Raw genomic sequence first — 21,210 nt, forward strand, 5'->3', positions numbered from 1 at the left:
TTAACAGCGCCTCACTATGTTTAATCAAAGTTTATTTATTGATACATCTAGTGTTCAAAAAAAAAGAGGCAAAAGGGCACCTAAAGCCCAAATATATCTAGAGAACACATCACAAAAGTAACAGATATCATATCACGTGACTTGTACGGGATCTGTGGCAGATCCTGTACAAGTCATGTGATATCATATCACACTAGATGTATCAACAAAGAAACTTTTTTATCTTTATAATTATGATTGGTGTACATATATGTTTTATCTCAACCATGGGGACTATTATTTAAAAGCCCATCTTCTACAATACTTTTCCTTTTCTAATTTATGCTGGGCTGGTGTCCCCTAGGTGTGGAGTGTGTAGAACATGGGTTTCCGTCTCTACAGGCATACCCCACTTTTAAGTACACAATGGGGTTTATTTACTAAAGCTGAAAAGTGCAAAATCAGGCTCACTTCTGCATAGAAATCAATGAGCTTCCATGCTTTATTACAAAAGCTTAATTGAACACGCTGGGGTTAGAAGCTCATTTAATTCTATGCAGAAGTGAGCCTGATTTTGCACTTTTCAGCTTGAGTAAATAAACCCCATTGTGTACTTAAAAGTGGGGTATGTCTGTATTAGGCCCTCACTCTAACAAACTTTTGTCTCTTAGAAAAGGTTATACTTTTATTAAGATTAAAGAGGAGAATTAAGGAACTCCCTTTACTTCCTTCTGCTCCAACTAGGGTCTGCAGATAGAAATCAGTGTAAAATATGGTGGCAAACTTGACAAATAGCATTAAAACATACACGTGAATTAATGATAAAGAACTTTATTTCCTTGTTTTACTAAACCTCACAGTTATATGCAAATATCAACATTTTCAATAAATTGATATTGGTACATAAGGGCTTGTAAACAATGTACAGTATCTCTAAAATCACGCTTGTATACATAAGCAATCAAATGATTAAATAAAAATAAGAACCCAAAATATATTTGATTGGCAGTACTAGATTTCAACTGTGCAACCCCTATTACATTTATTTTACTGTCATTTTAAAGCATTTCCTGTTCAACAGAAGCCAATTGTTAAAGCAGGAATGGCTACAGATAGATAGATAGATCCCTCTATGGCTAATAGAATTACAAGGTAAATAAAATGAACAATCCCAAGCAATATGAATTCCATTAAATAGAAATCAAGGAATTACAAACTCAAAGGGGAATAAATAATAGAATAAATGACATACAAGTTACATAAATGTATACCATGAATACAATCATGTCACTACTTAATATATATGAAAAATGTCCCAAGCAGGTGCTACAGCAATTTAATTTATTGTATTCATTTAATTTTCCTGGAAGCCGCCCAATGTCTCCTTAAGAGATTATTAGACAGATCACCTGGAGGAATAAAGAGAAAACTGTTAAAATGTTTGATCACAATACTAATAATACTAAATGCATTATTTTTTTAGTTTTTTTGTTTTAGACAAAACTCCTACCAAGTTATCTCTTTTACTGTCTGTGTTCAGCTTAGAGAATTTTCTTTTACTTCCTGTCCTAGAGACTCAACAGGAAATGAGAAGAAATCTCTCCAAAATGAATGGAATTCCTAACTTAGAGAATTGTCACAGAAACAGGTGTCTCTATAGGAGGATTTTTTTTCTTACCTATTGTTCTGATGACAACATGTTAAGCCTGAATTTCATTCACTGTTATTGAATGCCTATAATTGTTGTTTTGCCAGTCATGTACCTCATCTTCTCACATCTAAAAAATAAAAATGCTGGCCCAGGATCTAGCTGCCTGTACAATATGGGGCATAATTCATTGCAGGTAAGTGATGTGACAAAATCTGTAGGGATCTGTTTAAACTTTAGCTTTACATCTAAACTTCAATCGCTGTTAATGAAAGCATATAAATAGGCTTATAAGCTTCCTAAGGGCTTTCTGGGGAAGGGACCATGAGAATAAGTATGCAAAAATCTGTTTTAGCATTTAAAGGAGATCTCTAGCAAAAAAGCAGGGGGTCCCCAACTTACGTATGCCCGACTTATGAACCACTATTACTTACGAACAGAGCACTGTGGGGATCTTCTGCCGTTCTTCGTGGACCATCTGCCATTCTGCGCATGTGCGGGCAGGTGGAGCCTCGGAAAATGTAGGAAATGTCCATAATTTGCCGTGCATGCGCGGCCAACTTATAAACATTTCCGGATTAGAAACAGGAGGGAAGTTCCTAACGGGTTCGTAACCCGGGGACCCCCTGTAACAAGCTAAACATGAAATGCCTATGCCTATTAATAGGCATATTCTGATCTGAAATGTTCTGTTCTGTCTGAAATGTTCTCATCACTGCTGCTTCCTTCAACGTTTAACAAGGCAGACACTGTTGACTTAACCCCTTTCTGCCTCTGCCTCCTGGTCTTTTAAGAGCTTCTAAATATGGGGCATTTGGGTCACGTGACTGCTGTAATTGAGGAAATGGAGATACTGGCGAGTTAATATATATATATATATATATATATATATATATATATAGTCCAGCCAGCCATAAATATATAAAAAGTACCAATAATTAGGGTAAAAGGTGATCCATAGAATGTCACTGGTCCATGGTAATTGGGTGTACAGTAAAGAAATGTATGGGACCACCTGCGACTGCTGTCCTCAGATTTGTGGTGGGTTCTGTGTAGACCAAGAGGAAGAAGCAGAAAGGGAAGGAAGCTCCAGCTAAGAGTAAACCTCTTTCTATGGACTAATTTTATCGTCTAAGCGCTGCACCACCTTTCTATAATCTTTATATTGTTGGTCATCAGTATTGTGCTAGCTGCTTTTTATTCTATTACATTATTATATTTGTTTTTAGTTGTGGATATAAGCACAGCAGTTAATTATTTATTAAGAGTAAACCTCGAACTGGATCCCCACCAGTAGCTGTGCTGGGAGCAGAACATGGACTCTCAGCACAAAAAAGTGTTTACATAGGGCTCTAGCAGGAAGAGGTTAAAGTGATACTAAAGTAGCAATAAAGGAAAAACAAACAAACAAACGTACACAACAACTGCAACTCCTCAGGCCCCCCCTGCCAGCACTCTCAGCTCCTCCCCCCCAGCTGAGTGCCCCCAGAGCAAGCTGCTTGCTTGTGGTAAAATAAAAAAAAGATTCCAGCAGTGGTAATCCACTCTTGCTATCCAGCGACGGACGATCATCTCTCCGAGGTCCAGCGATGTCTCATCTGAATCAGCGCAACGAATCCATCCATCTTCTGTCTCCACGGAGGAGACACTGCGGGGATTCTGGCGGCCTGACGTTTGTTATATGTGGAGGGCGGGGCCACCCGTCACCTGACCCCGCCCCCTCTGACGCAAGGGGAAACCCGGGTTTCCCCGTGACGTATGGGTGACCCCGCACCCCTCTGATGTAACACAGGCAGGTTTCCGTTACATCAGAGGGGGCGAGGTCACCTATACGTCACGGGGAAACCCGGGTTTCCCCTTGCGTCAGAGGGGGGCGGGGTCAGGTGATGGGTGGCCCCGCCCTCCGCATATAACAAACGTCAGGCCGCCGGGATACCGCAGTGTCTCCTCAGTGGAGACAGAAGATGGATGGATTCACTGCGCTGATTCAGATGAGCCATCGCTGGACCCCGGAGAGGTGATCGTCCGTCGCTGGATAGCAAGAGTGGATTACCACCGCTGGAATCTTTTTTTTTTTTTAATAAAGGAATTTTTCAAAAGTGTGTTTGTCTTTTTTAACTATTTTTTACACTTTATTTGTGAAATGGTAGGGGTACTTTTGTACCCCCTTACCATTTCAAACAGGGGGGGCCAGGATCTGGGGGTCCCCTTGTTAAAGGGGGCTTCCAGATTCTGATAAGCCCCCCGCCCGCAGACCCCCACAACCACCGGCCATGGTTGTGGGGATGAGGCCCTTCTCCACATCAACATGGGGACAAGGTGCTTTGAGGGGTCACAGACCCCCAAAGCATCCTCCCAATTTTGAGGGCATGTGGCCTGGTGCGGTTCAGGAGGGAGGGGGGCGCTCCTGAACCGCACATGTCTAAGTATCATTGTGGCATTGTAATATGAAAAGCTTTCTATCAATCCACGTTTGTATTCTACCACTTCTGTATTGGTTACATTTATTACACCTTTATTTAAAAATGTAAAGTGTTTGTTACCCCAGCATTTCATATTCCTGATATGTGTCTGCTGTACAAAAAAGTATCCTGCCCTCTTTGTATTGCTTCCTTTGTGTGAAATCTCTGGTGTTGCTGCTTTCCTATTAAAAACTGACAACACTAAGCAGAAAATCACACCATGGTCAGTTCTCTAGCTGTGCTGGGAACTCAGCATGCTCTCCACCAATGATTAGACTTTTCCTGAACCCCCCACCCCCCACCGCCCCGCTGCATAGCCATTCACTGAAAAGCTTACTGTACTGTCGCTTCTCCTCCCCTCAGCTCTTATGCAGTTGAGAACAGAGGGAAAAGAGGGGATGGGGTCACTTGTAAAAAAAAAAAAAACATTATACAGTAAATACCCCCCCACACACACTTTTTATATGAATACACACATGTTTTGCCTTTTGTTTTTATTTTAAACTGAATGGGCTGTTTTACAAGGTAATCGTTTACAATCACTTTAATAATACCTGATTGAAATGAAATTGTTACCTTCTATCTATCTATCTATCTATGTTCCTTTCTATCTATCATCTATCTATGTCACTGTCAGATTATGTGCTCCCTGTGCGTGTTTTTGCAGGAGCTCTGAAGAAGATGGTGGAACTTACTTGTAAAGCCATGTGTGTAATAGTTACTTAATTACAGATCCAAGGTTTGCCATCTTGGCACTGAAAAACAGATAAAAGAGCATTTCATAAGAATCTTAAATACAGTAGAGAAAACATGATTCTTATTAAGATAATGGTGCAGTGCTACGTATCATCTAACCCTGTTTTACTTGCCTTGTTCTGACAACTGCTATCAGAAGCTCCATTATTTGAATTTGTGAATGTCCTGACAGCGGGTGGATTAGTATCAGGAATTTCTTGGTAACACTCATTGTTCTCCAGCAGACAGCTGTCAAAAAGGAACAGGTTAAAGGTAAACTGTGATATCATTGCGCAAATTAGACCAACACTTTATTTATAAGTCAAGAAAAATGTATATGACCTTGAACTAATGGCAGCCAGGGGAGAAAAGCAGCTCCAGTATATAAAGCACAAAAGTAGTCTTTTGTGTGTAAAGCACAAAAGTAGTCTTTTGTGTGCATTGTGGCCAAGTGCAGGATGTGCATACAGTAGATGTTAGTGAAATTTGCTTTTTAGTTGTCCTTCTAATAGAGTTAATTAAGAAATAGAAACACCATCTATTTTGGCATTTTCATTGTGTAAACTCTAGTTTGGACTTTCTCTGGTTTGTTATACACCTCCATTGAATTCACTGCACATTCCCTCTACTGCTACTTAGCTTAAAGACAGACAGCTGTGCTCTAAAAATGAAAAATTGGATTATAAGTAGTTTAACTGTTTTCCTAGGGGAAAGCAAACTTCTTCAAGAGTTAACAAAATCGCTCAGAATTTTAGTTCTTACTTCATTGGCATTAGGTTGGTCCCAGTTCTATTACAATCCTTAATACTATGCCAATGACTAATTTTGTAATACATTTATAGATGGCTTATGGCATGCCTCTACCTCAGTATATAATGCTGCAGCATGCAACCTACTTTTTGATTTTATATTTGTTGAAGAAAGTTTGGTCTTCAGATGTGTCATTTCCAAAGGCAAACCAGGAATTAACCAGTATAACATGCTTTCTCGAATGGCTGTCTTGTGCTTCCAGAACCACATGAAGAGGTGTATTACTAGAGGAATTATATAGAGGAATGTATAGAAAATTGATAAGCTCAGTATTGCTAAAGATAGATATTGTTAGTTTGATGTTTTGAGGGGCGTCAGGTGATTTATGGGTAGTATTTGTGTCACTAGTAGGAGCACTTGCTGTGGGTGAGTTGGTTGTTTCTGTTAGAGTAGTGTCATCGCCAGTGACAGAAGTTGTATCAGTTCCCAAACTTGGAGTTTGTGTGTCACTAGTAGAAGTACTTGCTGTGGGTGAGTTGGTTGTTTCTGGGAGAGTAGTGTCATCGCCAGTGACAGAAGTTGTATCAGTTCCCAAACTTGGAGTTTGTTTGTCACTGGTGGAAGTACTTTCTGTGGGTGAGTTGGTTGTTTCTGTTGTTTCTGGGAGAGTAGTGTCATCGCCAGTGACAGAAGTTGTATCAGTTCCCAAACTTGGAGTTTGTGTGTCACTAGTAGGAGTACTTGCTGTGGGTGAGTTGGTTGTTTCTGGGAGAGTAGTGTCATCACCAGTGACAGAAGTTGTATCAGTTGCCAAACTTGGAGTTTGTGTGTCACTAGTAGAAGTACTTGCTGTGGGTGAGTTGGTTGTTTCTGGGAGAGTAGTGTCATCGCCAGTGACAGAAGTTGTATCAGTTGCCAAACTTGGAGTTTGTGTGTCACTAGTAGGAGTACTTGCTGTGGGTGAGTTGGTTGTTTCTGGGAGAGTAGTGTCATCACCAGTGACAGAAGTTATATCAGTTCCCAAACTTGGAGTTTGTGTGTCACTAGTAGAAGTACTTGCTGTGGGTGTGTTGGTTGTTTCTGGGAGAGTAGTGTCATCGCCTGTGACAGAAGTTGTATCAGTTCCCAAACTTAGAGTTTGTGTGTCACTAGTAGGAGTACTTGCTGTGGGTGAGTTGGTTGTTTCTGGGAGAGTAGTTTCATCGCCAGTGACAGAAGTTGTATCAGTTCCCAAACTTGGAGTTTGTGTGTCACTAGTAGGAGTACTTGCTGTGGGTGAGTTGGTTGTTTCTGGGAGAGTAGTGTCATCACCAGTGACAGAAGTTGTATCAGTTCCCAAACTTGGATTTTGTGTGTCACTAGTAGAAGTACTTGCTGTGGGTGAGTTGGTTGTTTCTGGGAGAGTAGTGTCATCACCAGTGACAGAAGTTATATCAGTTCCCAAACTTGGAGTTTGTGTGTCACTAGTAGAAGTACTTGCTGTGGGTGAGTTGGTTGTTTCTGGGAGAGTAGTGTCATCGCCTGTGACAGAAGTTGTATCAGTTCCCAAACTTGGAGTTTGTGTGTCACTAGTAGAAGTACTTGCTGTGGGTGAGTTGGTTGTTTCTGGGAGAGTAGTGTCATCGCCTGTGACAGAAGTTGTATCAGTTCCCAAACTTGGAGTTTGTGTGTCACTAGTAGGAGTACTTGCTGTGGGTGAGTTGGTTGTTTCTGGGAGAGTAGTGTCATCGCCAGTGACAGAAGTTGTATCAGTTCCCAAACTTGGAGTTTGTGTGTCACTAGTAGGAGTACTTGCTGTGGGTGAGTTGGTTGTTTCTGGGAGAGTAGTGTCATCACCAGTGACAGAAGTTGTATCAGTTCCCAAACTTGGAGTTTGTGTGTCACTAGTAGAAGTACTTGCTGTGGGTGAGTTGGTTGTTTCTGGGAGAGTAGTGTCATCGCCTGTGACAGAAGTTGTATCAGTTCCCAAACTTGGAGTTTGTGTGTCACTAGTAGGAGTACTTGCTGTGGGTGAGTTGGTTGTTTCTGGGAGAGTAGTGTCATCACCAGTGACAGAAGTTGTATCAGTTCCCAAACTTGGAGTTTGTGTGTCACTAGTAGAAGTACTTGCTGTGGGTGAGTTGGTTGTTTCTGGGAGAGTAGTGTCATCGCCTGTGACAGAAGTTGTATCAGTTCCCAAACTTGGAGTTTGTGTGTCACTAGTAGAAGTACTTGCTGTGGGTGAGTTGGTTGTTTCTGGGAGAGTAGTGTCATCGCCAGTGACAGAAGTTGTATCAGTTCCCAAACTTGGAGTTTGTGTGTCACTAGTAGGAGTACTTGCTGTGGGTGAGTTGGTTGTTTCTGGGAGAGTAGTGTCATCACCAGTGACAGAAGTTGTATCAGTTCCCAAACTTGGAGTTTGTGTGTCACTAGTAGGAGTACTTGCTGTGGGTGAGTTGGTTGTTTCTGGGAGAGTAGTGTCATCGCCAGTGACAGAAGTTGTATCAGTTCCCAAACTTGGAGTTTGTGTGTCACTAGTAGGAGTACTTGCTGTGGGTGAGTTGGTTGTTTCTGGGAGAGTAGTGTCATCACCAGTGACAGAAGTTGTATCAGTTCCCAAACTTGGAGTTTGTGTGTCACTAGTAGAAGTACTTGCTGTGGGTGAGTTGGTTGTTTCTGGGAGAGTAGTGTCATCACCTGTGACAGAAGTTGTATCAGTTCCCAAACTTGGAGTTTGTATGTCACTTGTAGGAGTACTTGTTTGGTGTGAGGTGCTTGTTTCTGTGAGAGTAGTGTCATCGCCAGTGACAGAAGTTGTATCAGTTCCCAAACTTGGAGTTTGTGTGTCACTAGTAGGAGTACTTGCTGTGGGTGAGTTGGTTGTTTCTGTGAGAGTAGTGTCAGTGTCAGTTATTGTTGCCATTGTTGTTGTTTCATTAACAGTAGTATTGGTTTCTGCAGAACTGCTTGCTTGCGTTACATGAGATGTAGGGGATGTCACGAGAGTGGAGGGTGAAATAGTTAAAATTGTGTGAGATGTAGGGGTTGATGTGAGAGCGGTGGGTGTAATAGTTAAAGTGCTATGAAGGGTTGAGGATGCGGCAGGTGTGATAGTTAAAGTGTCATTAGTTGTGGAGGGTGATGTGTGAGTGGAAGATATACTGGTTGGAGTTGTTGGAGTTGTTGCTGGAGTTGTTGCTGGAGTTGTTGCTGGAGTTGTTGCTGGAGTTGTTGCTTGAGTTGTTGCTGGAGTTGTTGCTGGAGTTGTTGCTGGAGTTGTTGCTGGAGTTGTTGTTGGAGTTGTTGTTGGAGTTGTGGTTGGAGTTGTGGTTGGAGTTGTGGTTGTTGTAGCAGGTACTGGTTCTGAAACAGAAAAAAAATGTTACTTATTTAACATAAGCAATGCAGTAAATACCTGAAATTAGACTTCACTTGATAGTTCAGAATATCCTAGTAATTAACCCCTAAGTATAGTATGTTGGGGTTGCCACTGCAGACATCTTCTTTAGGAATGTTAGTTCTCTGGCTGCCATTTTCATTCATTGGTTTCAAAGGGTCTCTGACCTGGAAAAGGTATACAGATCAGGAATCCTAACACTTATTGAAGGCATACTTGTTATCTGTCAGTGAATCAAATGTATTAAAGTCAGACACAGCCAGGCAGCTAGCATCTTCAAAAGAGGGCCAACAATGGCAGTCACAATATTTTTTCAATGAAAAAAATCCCTTTAGGCCGGGTTCACACCGCTGCGATGCGGGAAAACGCCGCAAATCCGCGGCGTTTTCCCGCATCGCATTACTCCCGCCGGCAGTTCACACTGCCCTATGCGGACGGCTGGGAGTGTCAATGTTATGTTAATGACACCCCCAGATCCGTCCGCATATCGCAGTGCGATCTGCCGACTCGCACAGGAATCGGATCGCATGGTGTGAACCCCCATGCGATCCGATTCTGTTGCGGACCAAAAAAAGGGTCCCGTGCGAGTTTGCTGCGGGAGCGCTGCGAATTCAGCCATACTATCTGTATGGCTGAACTCCCATCGCTACGGAGATCGGATGTGATTTGCGGTGCGAATCACATCCGGATCTCCCCCCGCAGCAGTGTGAACCCAGCCTTAAGGGAACCTGTACTGAGGAATTCTGGAGGTTGTAAATGCTTAACATCTGGAAAATCCTAACTACTTGGCTAATCCAATGACAATTGTAGCCTACATATTGCTTTAACTCTACACACGTACTTTAGAGACTGAGAACACGCACCAACTTATATCTAATGTTTTTGTTGATGTCATTGCAATTTAACCTATTAAAATAAATAATTGATATGTTGATTGAACCCCCAAAAGATTTCCAGCCCCCATATCTTGCTAAGTGGGAAAGAGACCTAGCGGTGACTTTCACGGACAATCAGAAGCAACAAATACTTAATCTCACCCACAAGTCCTCACTATGCACCAGGCAACAGGAAACAAACTTTAAAATTCTCTCACGCTGGTACAAAACTCCCGCTCTTTTACATAAGATCTTCCCGACGACCTCGGACAGATGCCGGAGGTGCCACTCAGACGAGGGCACCCTCCTGCATATATTCTGGTCATGTCCCCGTTTGTATAATTTCTGGAGAGAGGTGTGGCGTATTACCCAGACATTCACTGACCGAGTGGTGCCGTTTTCGCCGGCCTGCTTTCTTTTCCACGTGACGGATATACCTTCCCGGAAATATGGCAGATCTGTGATACGGCACCTTCTGGATGCAGCTAGGGCGTGCATACCTCTTAACTGGAAATCCCCAAACCCACCAACTACCGCCCAATGGCTACATAAAGTGGACGACATTAGCCGACTGGAGGACTTGATACTCACCAGCCAACACCGACAGGAAACATATTCTAAAACGTGGCAGGCATGGAATGCCTTCAGGTACTCCACTGAAGGCCGTGCTCTCAGGAGAGTCGACTGACAACCTTTTCAGGATAATGACACTGTACCCTCCCTCCCCACCCTCCCCCCTTTCTATTTTTTATTTCCCCCCCCTTCTTATTCCCCCCTTCTAATGACCCGACCCGTATTGCCCTGTTACACCCCTCCCCCGTGGACCCATTCCGGTCCTTTAGTAACTTTAGGGAAAACCCTAGAGGGAGAAGTTAAGATAAAAAAAAAAAGAAAAAAGGCAAGACCACATTTACAGGGACAGACACGCCACCGCTCTTCGCGCCTAGACAGGCCATACCCTTTCCCGGAGGAGACGGTGTTGGCCGTGGGAATAATACGTGTCTAAATAGCCTTACACTCTAGGCCCACCTAATGGTGAAGTTTTAGTGATGAGCGTTCCGTCTGAATTGGTCTAGATGTATTGCCGTTTGTTTAACTACAGTTGTACTGTTGTCTATACTGTTGTTTGTTCTGATCCCTGTATACTGGCCTTCTTGTATTAAATAAAAAATTTGAAAAAAAAATAAAAATAATAATTGATTTCCCTATGTAGGGCAGAGCAACATATTTGCTTTTAAATATCTGCCCTTCTCCTCAGTTGCATACATTTACCTACCCCTCTTACTCCTCTACCCTAGCTACTCCACTTGGCCACCCAAAATAAAGAAAGGAATCATTTTGTAAGCTATAAAGTGTGACTTGGAGCTTACAGAGGTCTGATAACTCTGTCCCCATTCCTACATAACAATGTTGGATGTCTGGGTGGCCACATACCTGCATTACCTTGTGGGAGGAAGATGATTGAGTCACATGCTTCCCATATTTGGAAGTAGGTATTTCTTCCTTGGGTATTTCTCTCCACAAGCAGCAAACAAAGGGAAGATAAACATGTACAGCTGGGAATAATACCAAACAAGTGAATCTGCTGCCTTGGTTTTAAGGGTTTTAAGAAAAGCGAATGACATCAGTGTCTATGAAGAACTCATATAGAAATACTGGGTGGACTTACACTTTAACCACTTCAGATCCGCGCTATTGCCAAATGACGGCATTAGCGCGGACCTAGATTTCCAGGACTACGTCTATTGACGTCGTCCTGGTTACGAGCGGCCTGCGCGCCCCCTGAGGGGCGCGCGCGGCGCGCTCTGTGATCGGCGAGTCCGTGAGACTCGCCTGATCACCGATCCGTGTAAGGGGTCGATCCCGACCCCTTATCACGTGATCAGCTGTCAGCCAATGACAGCTGATCATGTGATAGAACGGAGCCGGTAATCGGCTATTATTCCTCCTCGCGCTGACAGCGCGAGGAGAGAAAAAAAAAGCCGATCACCGGCGGCCGTGATCGGGACATCAGTCCCGATCACGGCCATCAATAAAAGGGACCACCTGCCACCTGCCTGTGCCCACCTGCCTCCCGCAGTGCCATCCTGAAGTAAAATAAAAGAAAAAGTAAGTGCCCCCGTCAGTGCCCCCTGTCAGTGCCCATAGTGCCCACAGTGCCACCCACAGTGCCACCCACAGTGCCACCCACAGTGCCACCCCACAGTGCCACCCACAGTGCCACCCAATCTGCCTCAAAGGTGCTGCACCCCAGTGCCGCCCATCAGTGCCCAGCAGTGCCGCCCATCAGTGCCCAGCAGTGCCGCCCATCAGTGCCCAGCAGTGCCACCTATCAGAGCCACCTATCAGTGCCACCTATCAGTGCCCATCAGTCCCATCTATCTGTGGTACCTATCAGTGCCCATCCGTGCCACCCATCCGTGCCACTTATCCGTGCCACCCATCCGTGCCATCTTATCTGTGCCCATCTTTGCCCATCAGTGCCGCCTTATCTGTGCCCATCGGTGCCGCCTTATCTGTGCCTATTAGTGCCGCCTTAACTATGCCTATCAGTGCCCACCAGTGCAGCCTATCAGTGCCCACCAATGCAGCCCATCAGTGCCCACCAATGCAGCCCATCAGTGCCCACCAATGCAGCCTATCAGTGCCGCCTAATCAGCGCACTTCAATGAAGGAGAAAAATGACCCGTTTGCAAAATTTTATAACAAACTATTAAAACATGATTTTTTTTTTTTTGCATCTTTTTTTGTTTGTTTAGCAAAAAATAAAACTCCGAGCTGTAACTAAATACCACCAAAAGAAAGCTCTATTTGTGGGAAAAAAATGATAAAAATTTCATTTGGGTACAGTGTTGTATGACCGCGTAATTGTCACTCAAAGTGCATCAGCGCTGAAAGCTGAAAATTGGTCTGGGACTGAGGGGGGTTTAAGTGCCCAGTAAGCAAGTGGTTAATTACTACTACCTAATTAAGGTTTGGCTTGTGCAGGTATTGATGCTGAAGCAAGAAAATGTCAATATGAGAATGCATTCTTTCAGGTTCTGTTAAGAAACATGGATCACAATATGGCAAGTTTGTACATTGTTGTCATTGACCAGCAATTGGCACTTTGATAAAGTATATTTGTTTTCATAGTTGGAAGATGCATCACAAACTCATGTAAAAATGCATTGTAAATTCTATGGCCTGCTGTTGTCATACCTTTCTAATACAAAAAAAAAGAAACAAAAATAAAAAGATAGATTATAACTGGCTGCATCTAGGCTACACTATGCAATGGAACGTGAACTCTTCTGAAGACACCAGTCTACCGTACACTGCAAAATCACTTTTAGTCACAGTACTCAAAAGTTTTTCATAATATTTTCAAAGTGCATTTTTAAATGCATGTATGTGCACAAGCCCACATTTATTTTGGAAAGTTTTTTTGTTTTATAGAAAGCAACTCACCTGTACAATAGACCGTATACTGCAAGCTCCCTGTAAACTTGTAAGCATAGAATCCTCCGCAATCTTTTGCTTGAATGTTCGGGCCCTGGGTTGGGGTTTTTGAGTTAATCCAAAGAGGAACCGTTGTTATGTTTTGTGAAATATTTGTATGCGTCACACCAAGAGAAAAAGGTTCAAGAGATCCACATTTCAGGTATCCAGCATTTAATTCTCTCATTCTAAAACCAACTGCATATTTAAACCACCCATAGTTATTGCGATCAGTCTGGATTATCCCAGTAGTATTAATCGTGTACAGTCTGCTGGGTATATTTAAGGTTAAAGAAATATTACATGGATCAACACATTGTAAATTTCCATTAATTCTTACACAGTCCTTTCCAGCCTCACAAGGATTGGTTGGGCAAGGAACATTTGCATTGTAAGTACACAGGTAGAGGCCATTCTTATTAATGCAGTTACTGGCACATATGTAGTTACTGGTTAGGCATTCATTAATATCCATACAAATTTTTTTCTGGGTACTCCAGGTGTATCCTTGCGGGCAGCAGGCATCATTGCAATACACCATGGGTGTACAGTTAAAACCATTTCCAACATATCCAGAATTGCATGTGCATGTTACATAATCATCCATTTTTTTGCAACCGGCATTACTGTTGCAATAACTGCAATTTGTGGCAGCTGTAAAGAAGAAAGATATGTCATATTAGATAACATCTACTGTATTGCAGATTTGTATTTACTTTAGATTCTTACTTTTAAATCCAGTGAAATAGATGTTTATATCAAAGTAGACAAATAAAACATATACATAAAAATAATCAATCACAACAAAAATATTAAAGTGTGGCCTAATGGCCAACCAAAGGAGTTCCCACATCAGGCTTACAATTCTGCTACTGGCATGATTTCTAGGTAAAAAAAAATCTTTACAAGAAATAATAATATAAAAAAACTTGTTTAAGGTAACTCTTGTGAGGCATAGAGCCAAACAACATACAGAAAAATCAATAATAATGTGCTGCTGAGCAATAACTTTGTACAAGCTCACATTATTGCACATTAAAGTGTTCCTCATGTAGCCCAGCCAGCTTCCTTGGACTTTAGTTCTGCAACAGTACCAGAAGAGAGGAAGAAGTGTCCTTCGTACAGGTGGGGTGGTGGGGATTTTGTTGGAGATTGGGGAGGACTGGGATTGTCTATCTTTTTGGGGCTGGATTTTAGCCTCATCCACTAGATTGACTGTGAGGAGGGCCCACACTTGAAAGCTGGATGTGCTGGGTAAAGGAGTGTCCTGTTTGCTAGGACCAAGAGCCAGCCTCCTGCAGCTCACAAAGTTCATCTGTGTTCCCACTAGGCACCAGAGAGATTTGCAGGGTCAGAGATGCATTTGACCTACCCGCTGTGTGGTGTGAGCAGTGGAACCTAGAGAACTCTGATATGAAATCGCAACCAGGAGAGGCAGCCTTGTGCTGCTGTGCTGTACTTTATAGAGGGAGAGTTTTGCCTGCTCTACTGCTTAATATAGAGACAAAGCCATCTGCACTGAGAGAGAGCCATGATCTCGTGCCAGGGACATGGACTGCAATTTCCATAGAGGAAGATGGAACAGGCTTGAGAGAGGAGCCCCAGAGTATTGTGCGACTTCTCACCTGGCCCTCCTTGAAATGGACTTCTGATTGGAGGACACTTACCCAGCACCAGTGGTGAGAGGCCTCTGGCCAATGTTATATGTTTCCAACATGTTGCTATTCTGAGGATCTGAATGCCGCTAACAGTGTTAGTTCAATATGCCCATTCCATGGAATATAAATGTTCTCGCTTTGAAAGTGAGCTCTCATAAAGAGTTAGGGGGGCCTGCGAGAGCGTGATTGTTCATTGGTTTTCTACTGGCAAGGGCCTTAATGAGGTAGAACTGCCATACTATTTGCTACCTCTCATAGAGTTCTCTTTTAGAGATAACTGATAGTTGTATTGTTATCTATTATGCCTTGACATTGCAAATGTCAGTGTTTGACCTTGGTGGTAGATGTTGTGTGAACTTTGGTATTGCCATACTATATTAATATCATTTCAATTTGAAGGCCTTGTCCAAGCTGGACAAGGCACCACTGGGAGCGACGGGAAAAACCCAACTCAGAAACTCTCTAGAGAGTCAGTGTTATACTAATAATGCTAGCCAGGGGCATATGTACAGGGGTTGCAGGGGTCGACCCGACCCCATGCTCCAGCAACACTTCCATGTAGCTGCTTAATGCCTGTTTCTCCTCCTCCTTCTCCCACAGACATTCAGTGGCAGTGGGAGGGAAATGGAGGGTATCGGTTCCTCTACAGGCTGCTCCCGACACCTCCCTAACTCTGTCCTGCTTTTCCAGGCTCCTGTGTGCTTCCCTGGCCCCCCTTGCCCCCCCCCCCCAGCGCTGCTGGGTTTTCTTCTCCCACCTCATGCTGACGGAGAGCGGGGAAGGACTCAGTAAATATGTACTTTACTTTCCTTGTCTTAATGAATAGAGTCATTGATCGGTACTCATCACTGACTCTTTTTTTTCTTATTTATTCAAAGCTGGGGTCTGGTTTAGACCCCTGATATTTCACCAAAGCTCCCCAATGGGGGTCCTAAAAAATATGTAAAACAGAATAAAAATGTTATTATAAAAAGAATAAAAAACATACATGGAAAAAATATATATATATAACAACAAAAATAATATACCACTGACACCAGTGGCGGAACTACCAGGGTCACAAACTGGGCTGGACTGGCCTCTGATATTCTGCCACCCTGGGGAAACCACAAGACAGCAGGAAGTTGGCCCCTGCGGGACCATAATAAAGGGTCCCACAATGGGAGTGAAGGGCCCCGAGATCAGTGGGAGGTGCACCGGTCAGGGGGATTCTGGCACCGAGGCTCTGAAGGTTCTAGTTACGCTTCTGATGCTAGCCATATTGCTAACACAGATTGCTAATACTGGTTTATAAAAAAAATAGTGTCTGTGATGAACACCATGCGTTGGACATTTTCAACAAATGAATAAAGGGTAATATAGGGAGGATCACAGTAATCTTTGGACCAGTAGTGTCAAAACTCCCAACATTGATAGAAAGCTTAAACAAAATGCTACTCAATTACAGTTGTCTGAAATGTCCACAATATAAACAAAAAAGGAAATAAAAAATGCATGCTCAGCAAACTTGTAGATTTTCAACTTAAATTGTTACTAAACCCAGGACCCTGCATTCACTATATCTGGTCTCGCACAGGACACAGAACATGGAGATGCAATTATTTTAATAAATAAAAACTGATAAATACCTTTTTCTCATTAGCAGTTAGAGCTTCTGACTTCTATCAGTGTTTGGTTTAAGCTTGTGGGAGGAGTTTTCATTCTCCCCTGATTGTCCTTTGATGCTGCAAGACCCCAACCCTCTGTCTGGACGGTGCTGATTGGCCCTGCACTGATCACATGTACTCGCTCAAGAAAAAAACTCTTTAGCAATACACACCAAACTGAGTATGTGCAGCCTCCCCCCCAAGGTTCTGTTCTGTCAGCAGATAGATTGGAGACAGTGGAAGAAGGGGAGGATCAGAGAAGGCAGAATCAAACAGCCTTTTAACACAATGCGAAGGATTAACCCACAGTGAGTATAACAAGCATGCTTTACTGCATATACAGACTGATTTTACTGTTGTTGGTTTAGTAATACTTTAACCACTTGACCTCTGGAAGATTTACCTCCTTCATGAACAAGCCATTTTTTGCTATACAGCACTGCGTTATTTTAACTGACAATTATGCAGTCATGTAATACTGTACATTAGTGAAATGTATATCATTTTTTCCACAAAGAGAGCTTTCTTTTGGTGGTATTTAACCGATTGCCACCTGCCGGCCGTCATATGATGGTCAGACGACGCGGTTCTCAATCTTGGCGGACGTCATATGATGTCCGTCCATTTAACCACTACAATACAGGGCACTTTCGCCCCCTTCCTTCCCAGCCCAATTTTCAGCTTTCATCGCTCTAGCGCTTTCAGTGACAATTGCGCGGTCATGCTACACTGTACCCAAATTAAATTTTTATCATTTTGTTCGCACAAATAGAGCTTTATTTTGGTGGTATTTATTCACGACTCCGTTTTTTATTTTTTGCGATATAAGCGCAAAAAAGCGGAAATTTGGAAAAAAAACAATATTTTCTTTTTTCTATTTTAAAAGAAATCCAATAAAATCAAATTTTGTCATAAATTTAAGCCAAAATGTATTCTGCTACATGTTTTTGGTAAAAAAAATTCCGTTAAGTGTATAATAATTGGTTTGTGTGATCACGGACATATGTACGCAAATGATCATGTACATATGTGTGCAGGTGATCACGTACATATGTGTGTACATAATCATTGGGACAAGTGATTTTAGTGGGACATATGTGGGGGACATGTTTTTATTATTAGGGACATGTGTTTTTATTTTTTGGGGACATGTATGTTTTGGGGACATGTGTGTTATGGGGACTGTGTTTACACTGTGTGGTGTGTTGTGTGTTTACACTAGACTGAAGATCAGTGAGTAAAAAGCTGTAAAAAACAGCTCATACTCACTGATCATCAGCCGGCTGCAGCAATCTGCTCTCCTCTCCTCAGCGATGACTTCTGTGTGAGGAGAGGAGGAGCCGATTGCCTAGCAACCGGCTGTTTGTTTACATCACATGACGGCCGTGATTGGACATGGCCGTCATGTGATCAGGAGGGCCAATCACAGAGCCCTCCTGCCGATCTGAGATGCGCCGTGTCCCGGTGACACGGGCGCATCGGGATCGCGCCGCTGCGCGGGCACGCGCGCGCGCGATCCCGCTCCTCCTGATGGACGTTCCCGAACGTCCTATCAGGAGTAGACGGCTCCCACCCGGCCGTATATGTGCATTGGCCGGGTGGGAAGTGCTTAAACAGGGAATGCGTGCGATCGTGTGCGCACATCCCTGTACCTTCAGTGACGGCGTGTCACGGAGACACCGCAAGCCACCGAGGGGGGTGAACAGCCATTGGGCATAGCTGTTTACCATGTGATCGGCCGTGATGAAGTCATGGGCGATCACAGGTGGTACCGCCCCACTTTTCACGGCGCATGCGCTCAATCACGCGCACGTTGCGCGTGCACATCGGTGGTGGCGTATTCCCAGGAACACTGCTCGTCACTGACACTGGTAAACAAGCCATTATGAACCGTTCAAAAGACTCATTATGCCTCATAATTTTTATGTTGGGGTGTTTGCTTTCCAAAATGGGCATTATTTTGTGGGCAATTCCATTCTCTTGATGCTCCAGGGCCTTCAAAAGTGTAATAGGTGGTTGAGAAATGAGAAGTGTAGTTTATGCTCGTAGAACACCTGAAGGTGCTACTTCAATGTTGGTCCTTTGTATGTGGCCAGGCTGTGTAAAAGTCTCACACATGTGGTATCACCATACTTGGGAAGAGTACAAGAATGTATTTTGGGGTCTAATTTGTTGTATGCATATGCTGTGTGTGAGAAATAACCTAATAATATGACAATTTTGTAAAAACAAAAACAAAAAAGCAAATCTTCATTTTGCAAAGAATTGTGGGACAAAATTACAACTTAAAAATAACTCACCATGCTACTTTGTACCTTGGAGTGTCTACTTTCTAAAAAGGTGTCATTTGGGGAGTATTTGTACTTTCCTAACTTGTTAGTGTCTCAAGAAATGAGATTCACCTGATGTACTGAAGGCCTGATCAGATGTGATAAATTTTCAGTGATTGACACCATAGTTTGTAGACTCTATAACTTTCACAAAGACCAAATAATATACACTAAATGTGGGTTATTTTTACCAAAGATATGTAGTAGTATAAATTTTGGCCAAAATTTATGAAGAAAAATTACTAATTAGCAAAATTTTATGACAGAAACAAAGAAAAGGGCATTTTTTCACAAAGTGTACGTACTTTTTTTATTTATAGCACAAAAAATAAAAAAACCCACTAGTGATTAAATACCAAAAGAAATCTTTATTCGTTTGAAAAAAAGGATGCAAGTTTCATATGGGTACAGTGTTGCATGACTGAGTAAATGTCATTCAAACTGTAAGAGTGCCGAAAGCTGAAAATTGGTCTGGGCAGGAAGGGGGTGTAAATGCACTGTATTGAGGTGGTTAAACACCACTGGGTTTATTTTTATATGCATAAACACAAAAATGGCAATAATTGTGAAAAAAAAATTTTTTTTTCTTTCTGCTATAAAACACATCCAAAGAAAATTGAAAAAAAATCTAATTTCCTCATAAATGTAGGCCAATATGTATTCTGCTACATATTTTTAATAAAAAAAATACCAATAAGCGTATGTTGATTGGTTTGTGCAAAAGTTATAGTGTCTACAAACTATGGTAAATATACCAGAAGTTTTATTTATTTATACTAATAATGGCAGTGATCAGCAACTTCTAGTGTGACTGCGATATTGCGTTGGACAATCTGACACGAACTGACAATTTGCAGGAACAAGTAACACTAATACAGTGATCAGTGCTAAAAATATACACCGTCACTGTACTAATGACACTGGCTGAGAATGGGTTAAACATCTAGGGTGATCAAAGGGTTAAATGTGTGCCTAACCAGTGTTTTTGTGTGCACTGCGAGGTGATTTCACTAAGGCATGTGCTGGTTTTTATTCCCCATTTGGCAGGGAAAGGAAAGACAGCATATCCCTGCTCACAATACAGCACTCTGTTTTGTTTATATAGACAGAGCTCTGTTTATATAGATAGAGCCTTCCTCCTCACCCAATGGATGGACGCCAGTACCCTTTGATCAACTTTTGCTTTGACTAATCACAGCACAAGCAACGCGCTGATTGCGCCACTCTCCCACACATCCAAACCTGTCGCTTGACTACCGCCAAATGACATCTCCTAAACAAAGGGAAGGGGTCTCCCACTGTGGGGGATGATCAGGTCATGGTGGGCCTCTCTGAGCGGGTCAAGAGGTCTGATCCGGTATCCTTCCTGGAATGCTGCTTTACCAAGGAATTTGAGAAAGACTGCCTGTCTCCCTGCTTTGTCCTGGAAAGAGCCCATACAGTTTCTGACAGGCTGCTCCCTGAAGATAACCCTCCCCACACCACAGTTATCCGTCTACTAAACTACCGGGACAGGGATGCCATCCTACGTGCTGCTCATCTGAAAGGCAGCCTCAAGATCAACAATGCAACGGTGTCAGTGTTCCCTGATTACTCCCATGCTATTCGTGCATCAAGGGCCAAATACCAACATGTCAAGCAGCTGCTGTGGGGTAAAGCCATTCAATACTCCATTTTATTTCCGGCCACATTTTGGGTCATTTACCAAGGTCAGGTGCATTTATTTTCGAAAAACCCCAGTGAATGCTCTCTCCTGGTTTGAATCCCTGCGACAACCTAGCTGTTTGTCTCACCAGGCATCTGGCACCTGAACTGGGCTCTCCTTTTGGTAGTGAATCCTACCCCTACTTTTTTTACTTACAGCTTCAAGAATCGTTACAGAGACGGGTACTCAAAATGATTTGCTCTGACAAAAGCATACTATACTGCTAAGGTTACTGTAATTTTTGATCACTTCAGCTGTATAGGCCAGGCCCCCTTCCTTTATTAGCTCTTTGTGGTTTAGGCCCACTCCTTGTTTTTTGGAGCCGGGCAGGGGTCAAACTCTGGTAGAGGTGTTTATTTCAAATGTCCTCCTTTCAACTTGCTTGAGTGTTTGCTGATATGTTTTCTGGTATGTGTGTGTTATGTTTGTGTGTGATTCCCTTTTGCCTTGCCTCTTCCTCCCGGTGCGATTGCAGCCATGTGGGGGACTATGGCAAGTACAAGGGGCTGCTAGCCCTTAATATTCTAAGGTTTAATATAATTTTCCTTACTCCATCATGTCTAAGG

General features: G+C 42.8%; 1 protein-coding gene across 1 annotated transcript; it reads right to left on the bottom strand.

Moving 5' to 3' along the window:
- Nucleotides 1–794: 794 nt before the first annotated feature.
- LOC143982390 (uncharacterized) lies at nucleotides 795–13,985 on the bottom strand. Its single transcript, XM_077481059.1, has 5 exons — nucleotides 13,276–13,985; nucleotides 5,721–8,916; nucleotides 4,959–5,073; nucleotides 4,785–4,844; nucleotides 795–1,388 (listed from the first exon to the last, which is right to left on the bottom strand). The coding sequence occupies exons 1-4, from the start codon at nucleotides 13,910–13,912 to the stop codon at nucleotides 4,812–4,814; spliced, it is 3,981 nt and encodes a 1,326-aa protein (XP_077337185.1). The 5' UTR covers nucleotides 13,913–13,985; the 3' UTR covers nucleotides 795–1,388; nucleotides 4,785–4,811.
- Between the last annotated feature and the right edge of the window lie 7,225 nt (nucleotides 13,986–21,210).

This window comes from Lithobates pipiens, unplaced genomic scaffold (assembly GCF_037356315.1).
Source record: "Lithobates pipiens isolate NorthernLeopardFrog02 unplaced genomic scaffold, aLitPip1_a1.2 Scaffold_16, whole genome shotgun sequence".
Classification (NCBI taxonomy): domain Eukaryota; kingdom Metazoa; phylum Chordata; class Amphibia; order Anura; family Ranidae; genus Lithobates; species Lithobates pipiens.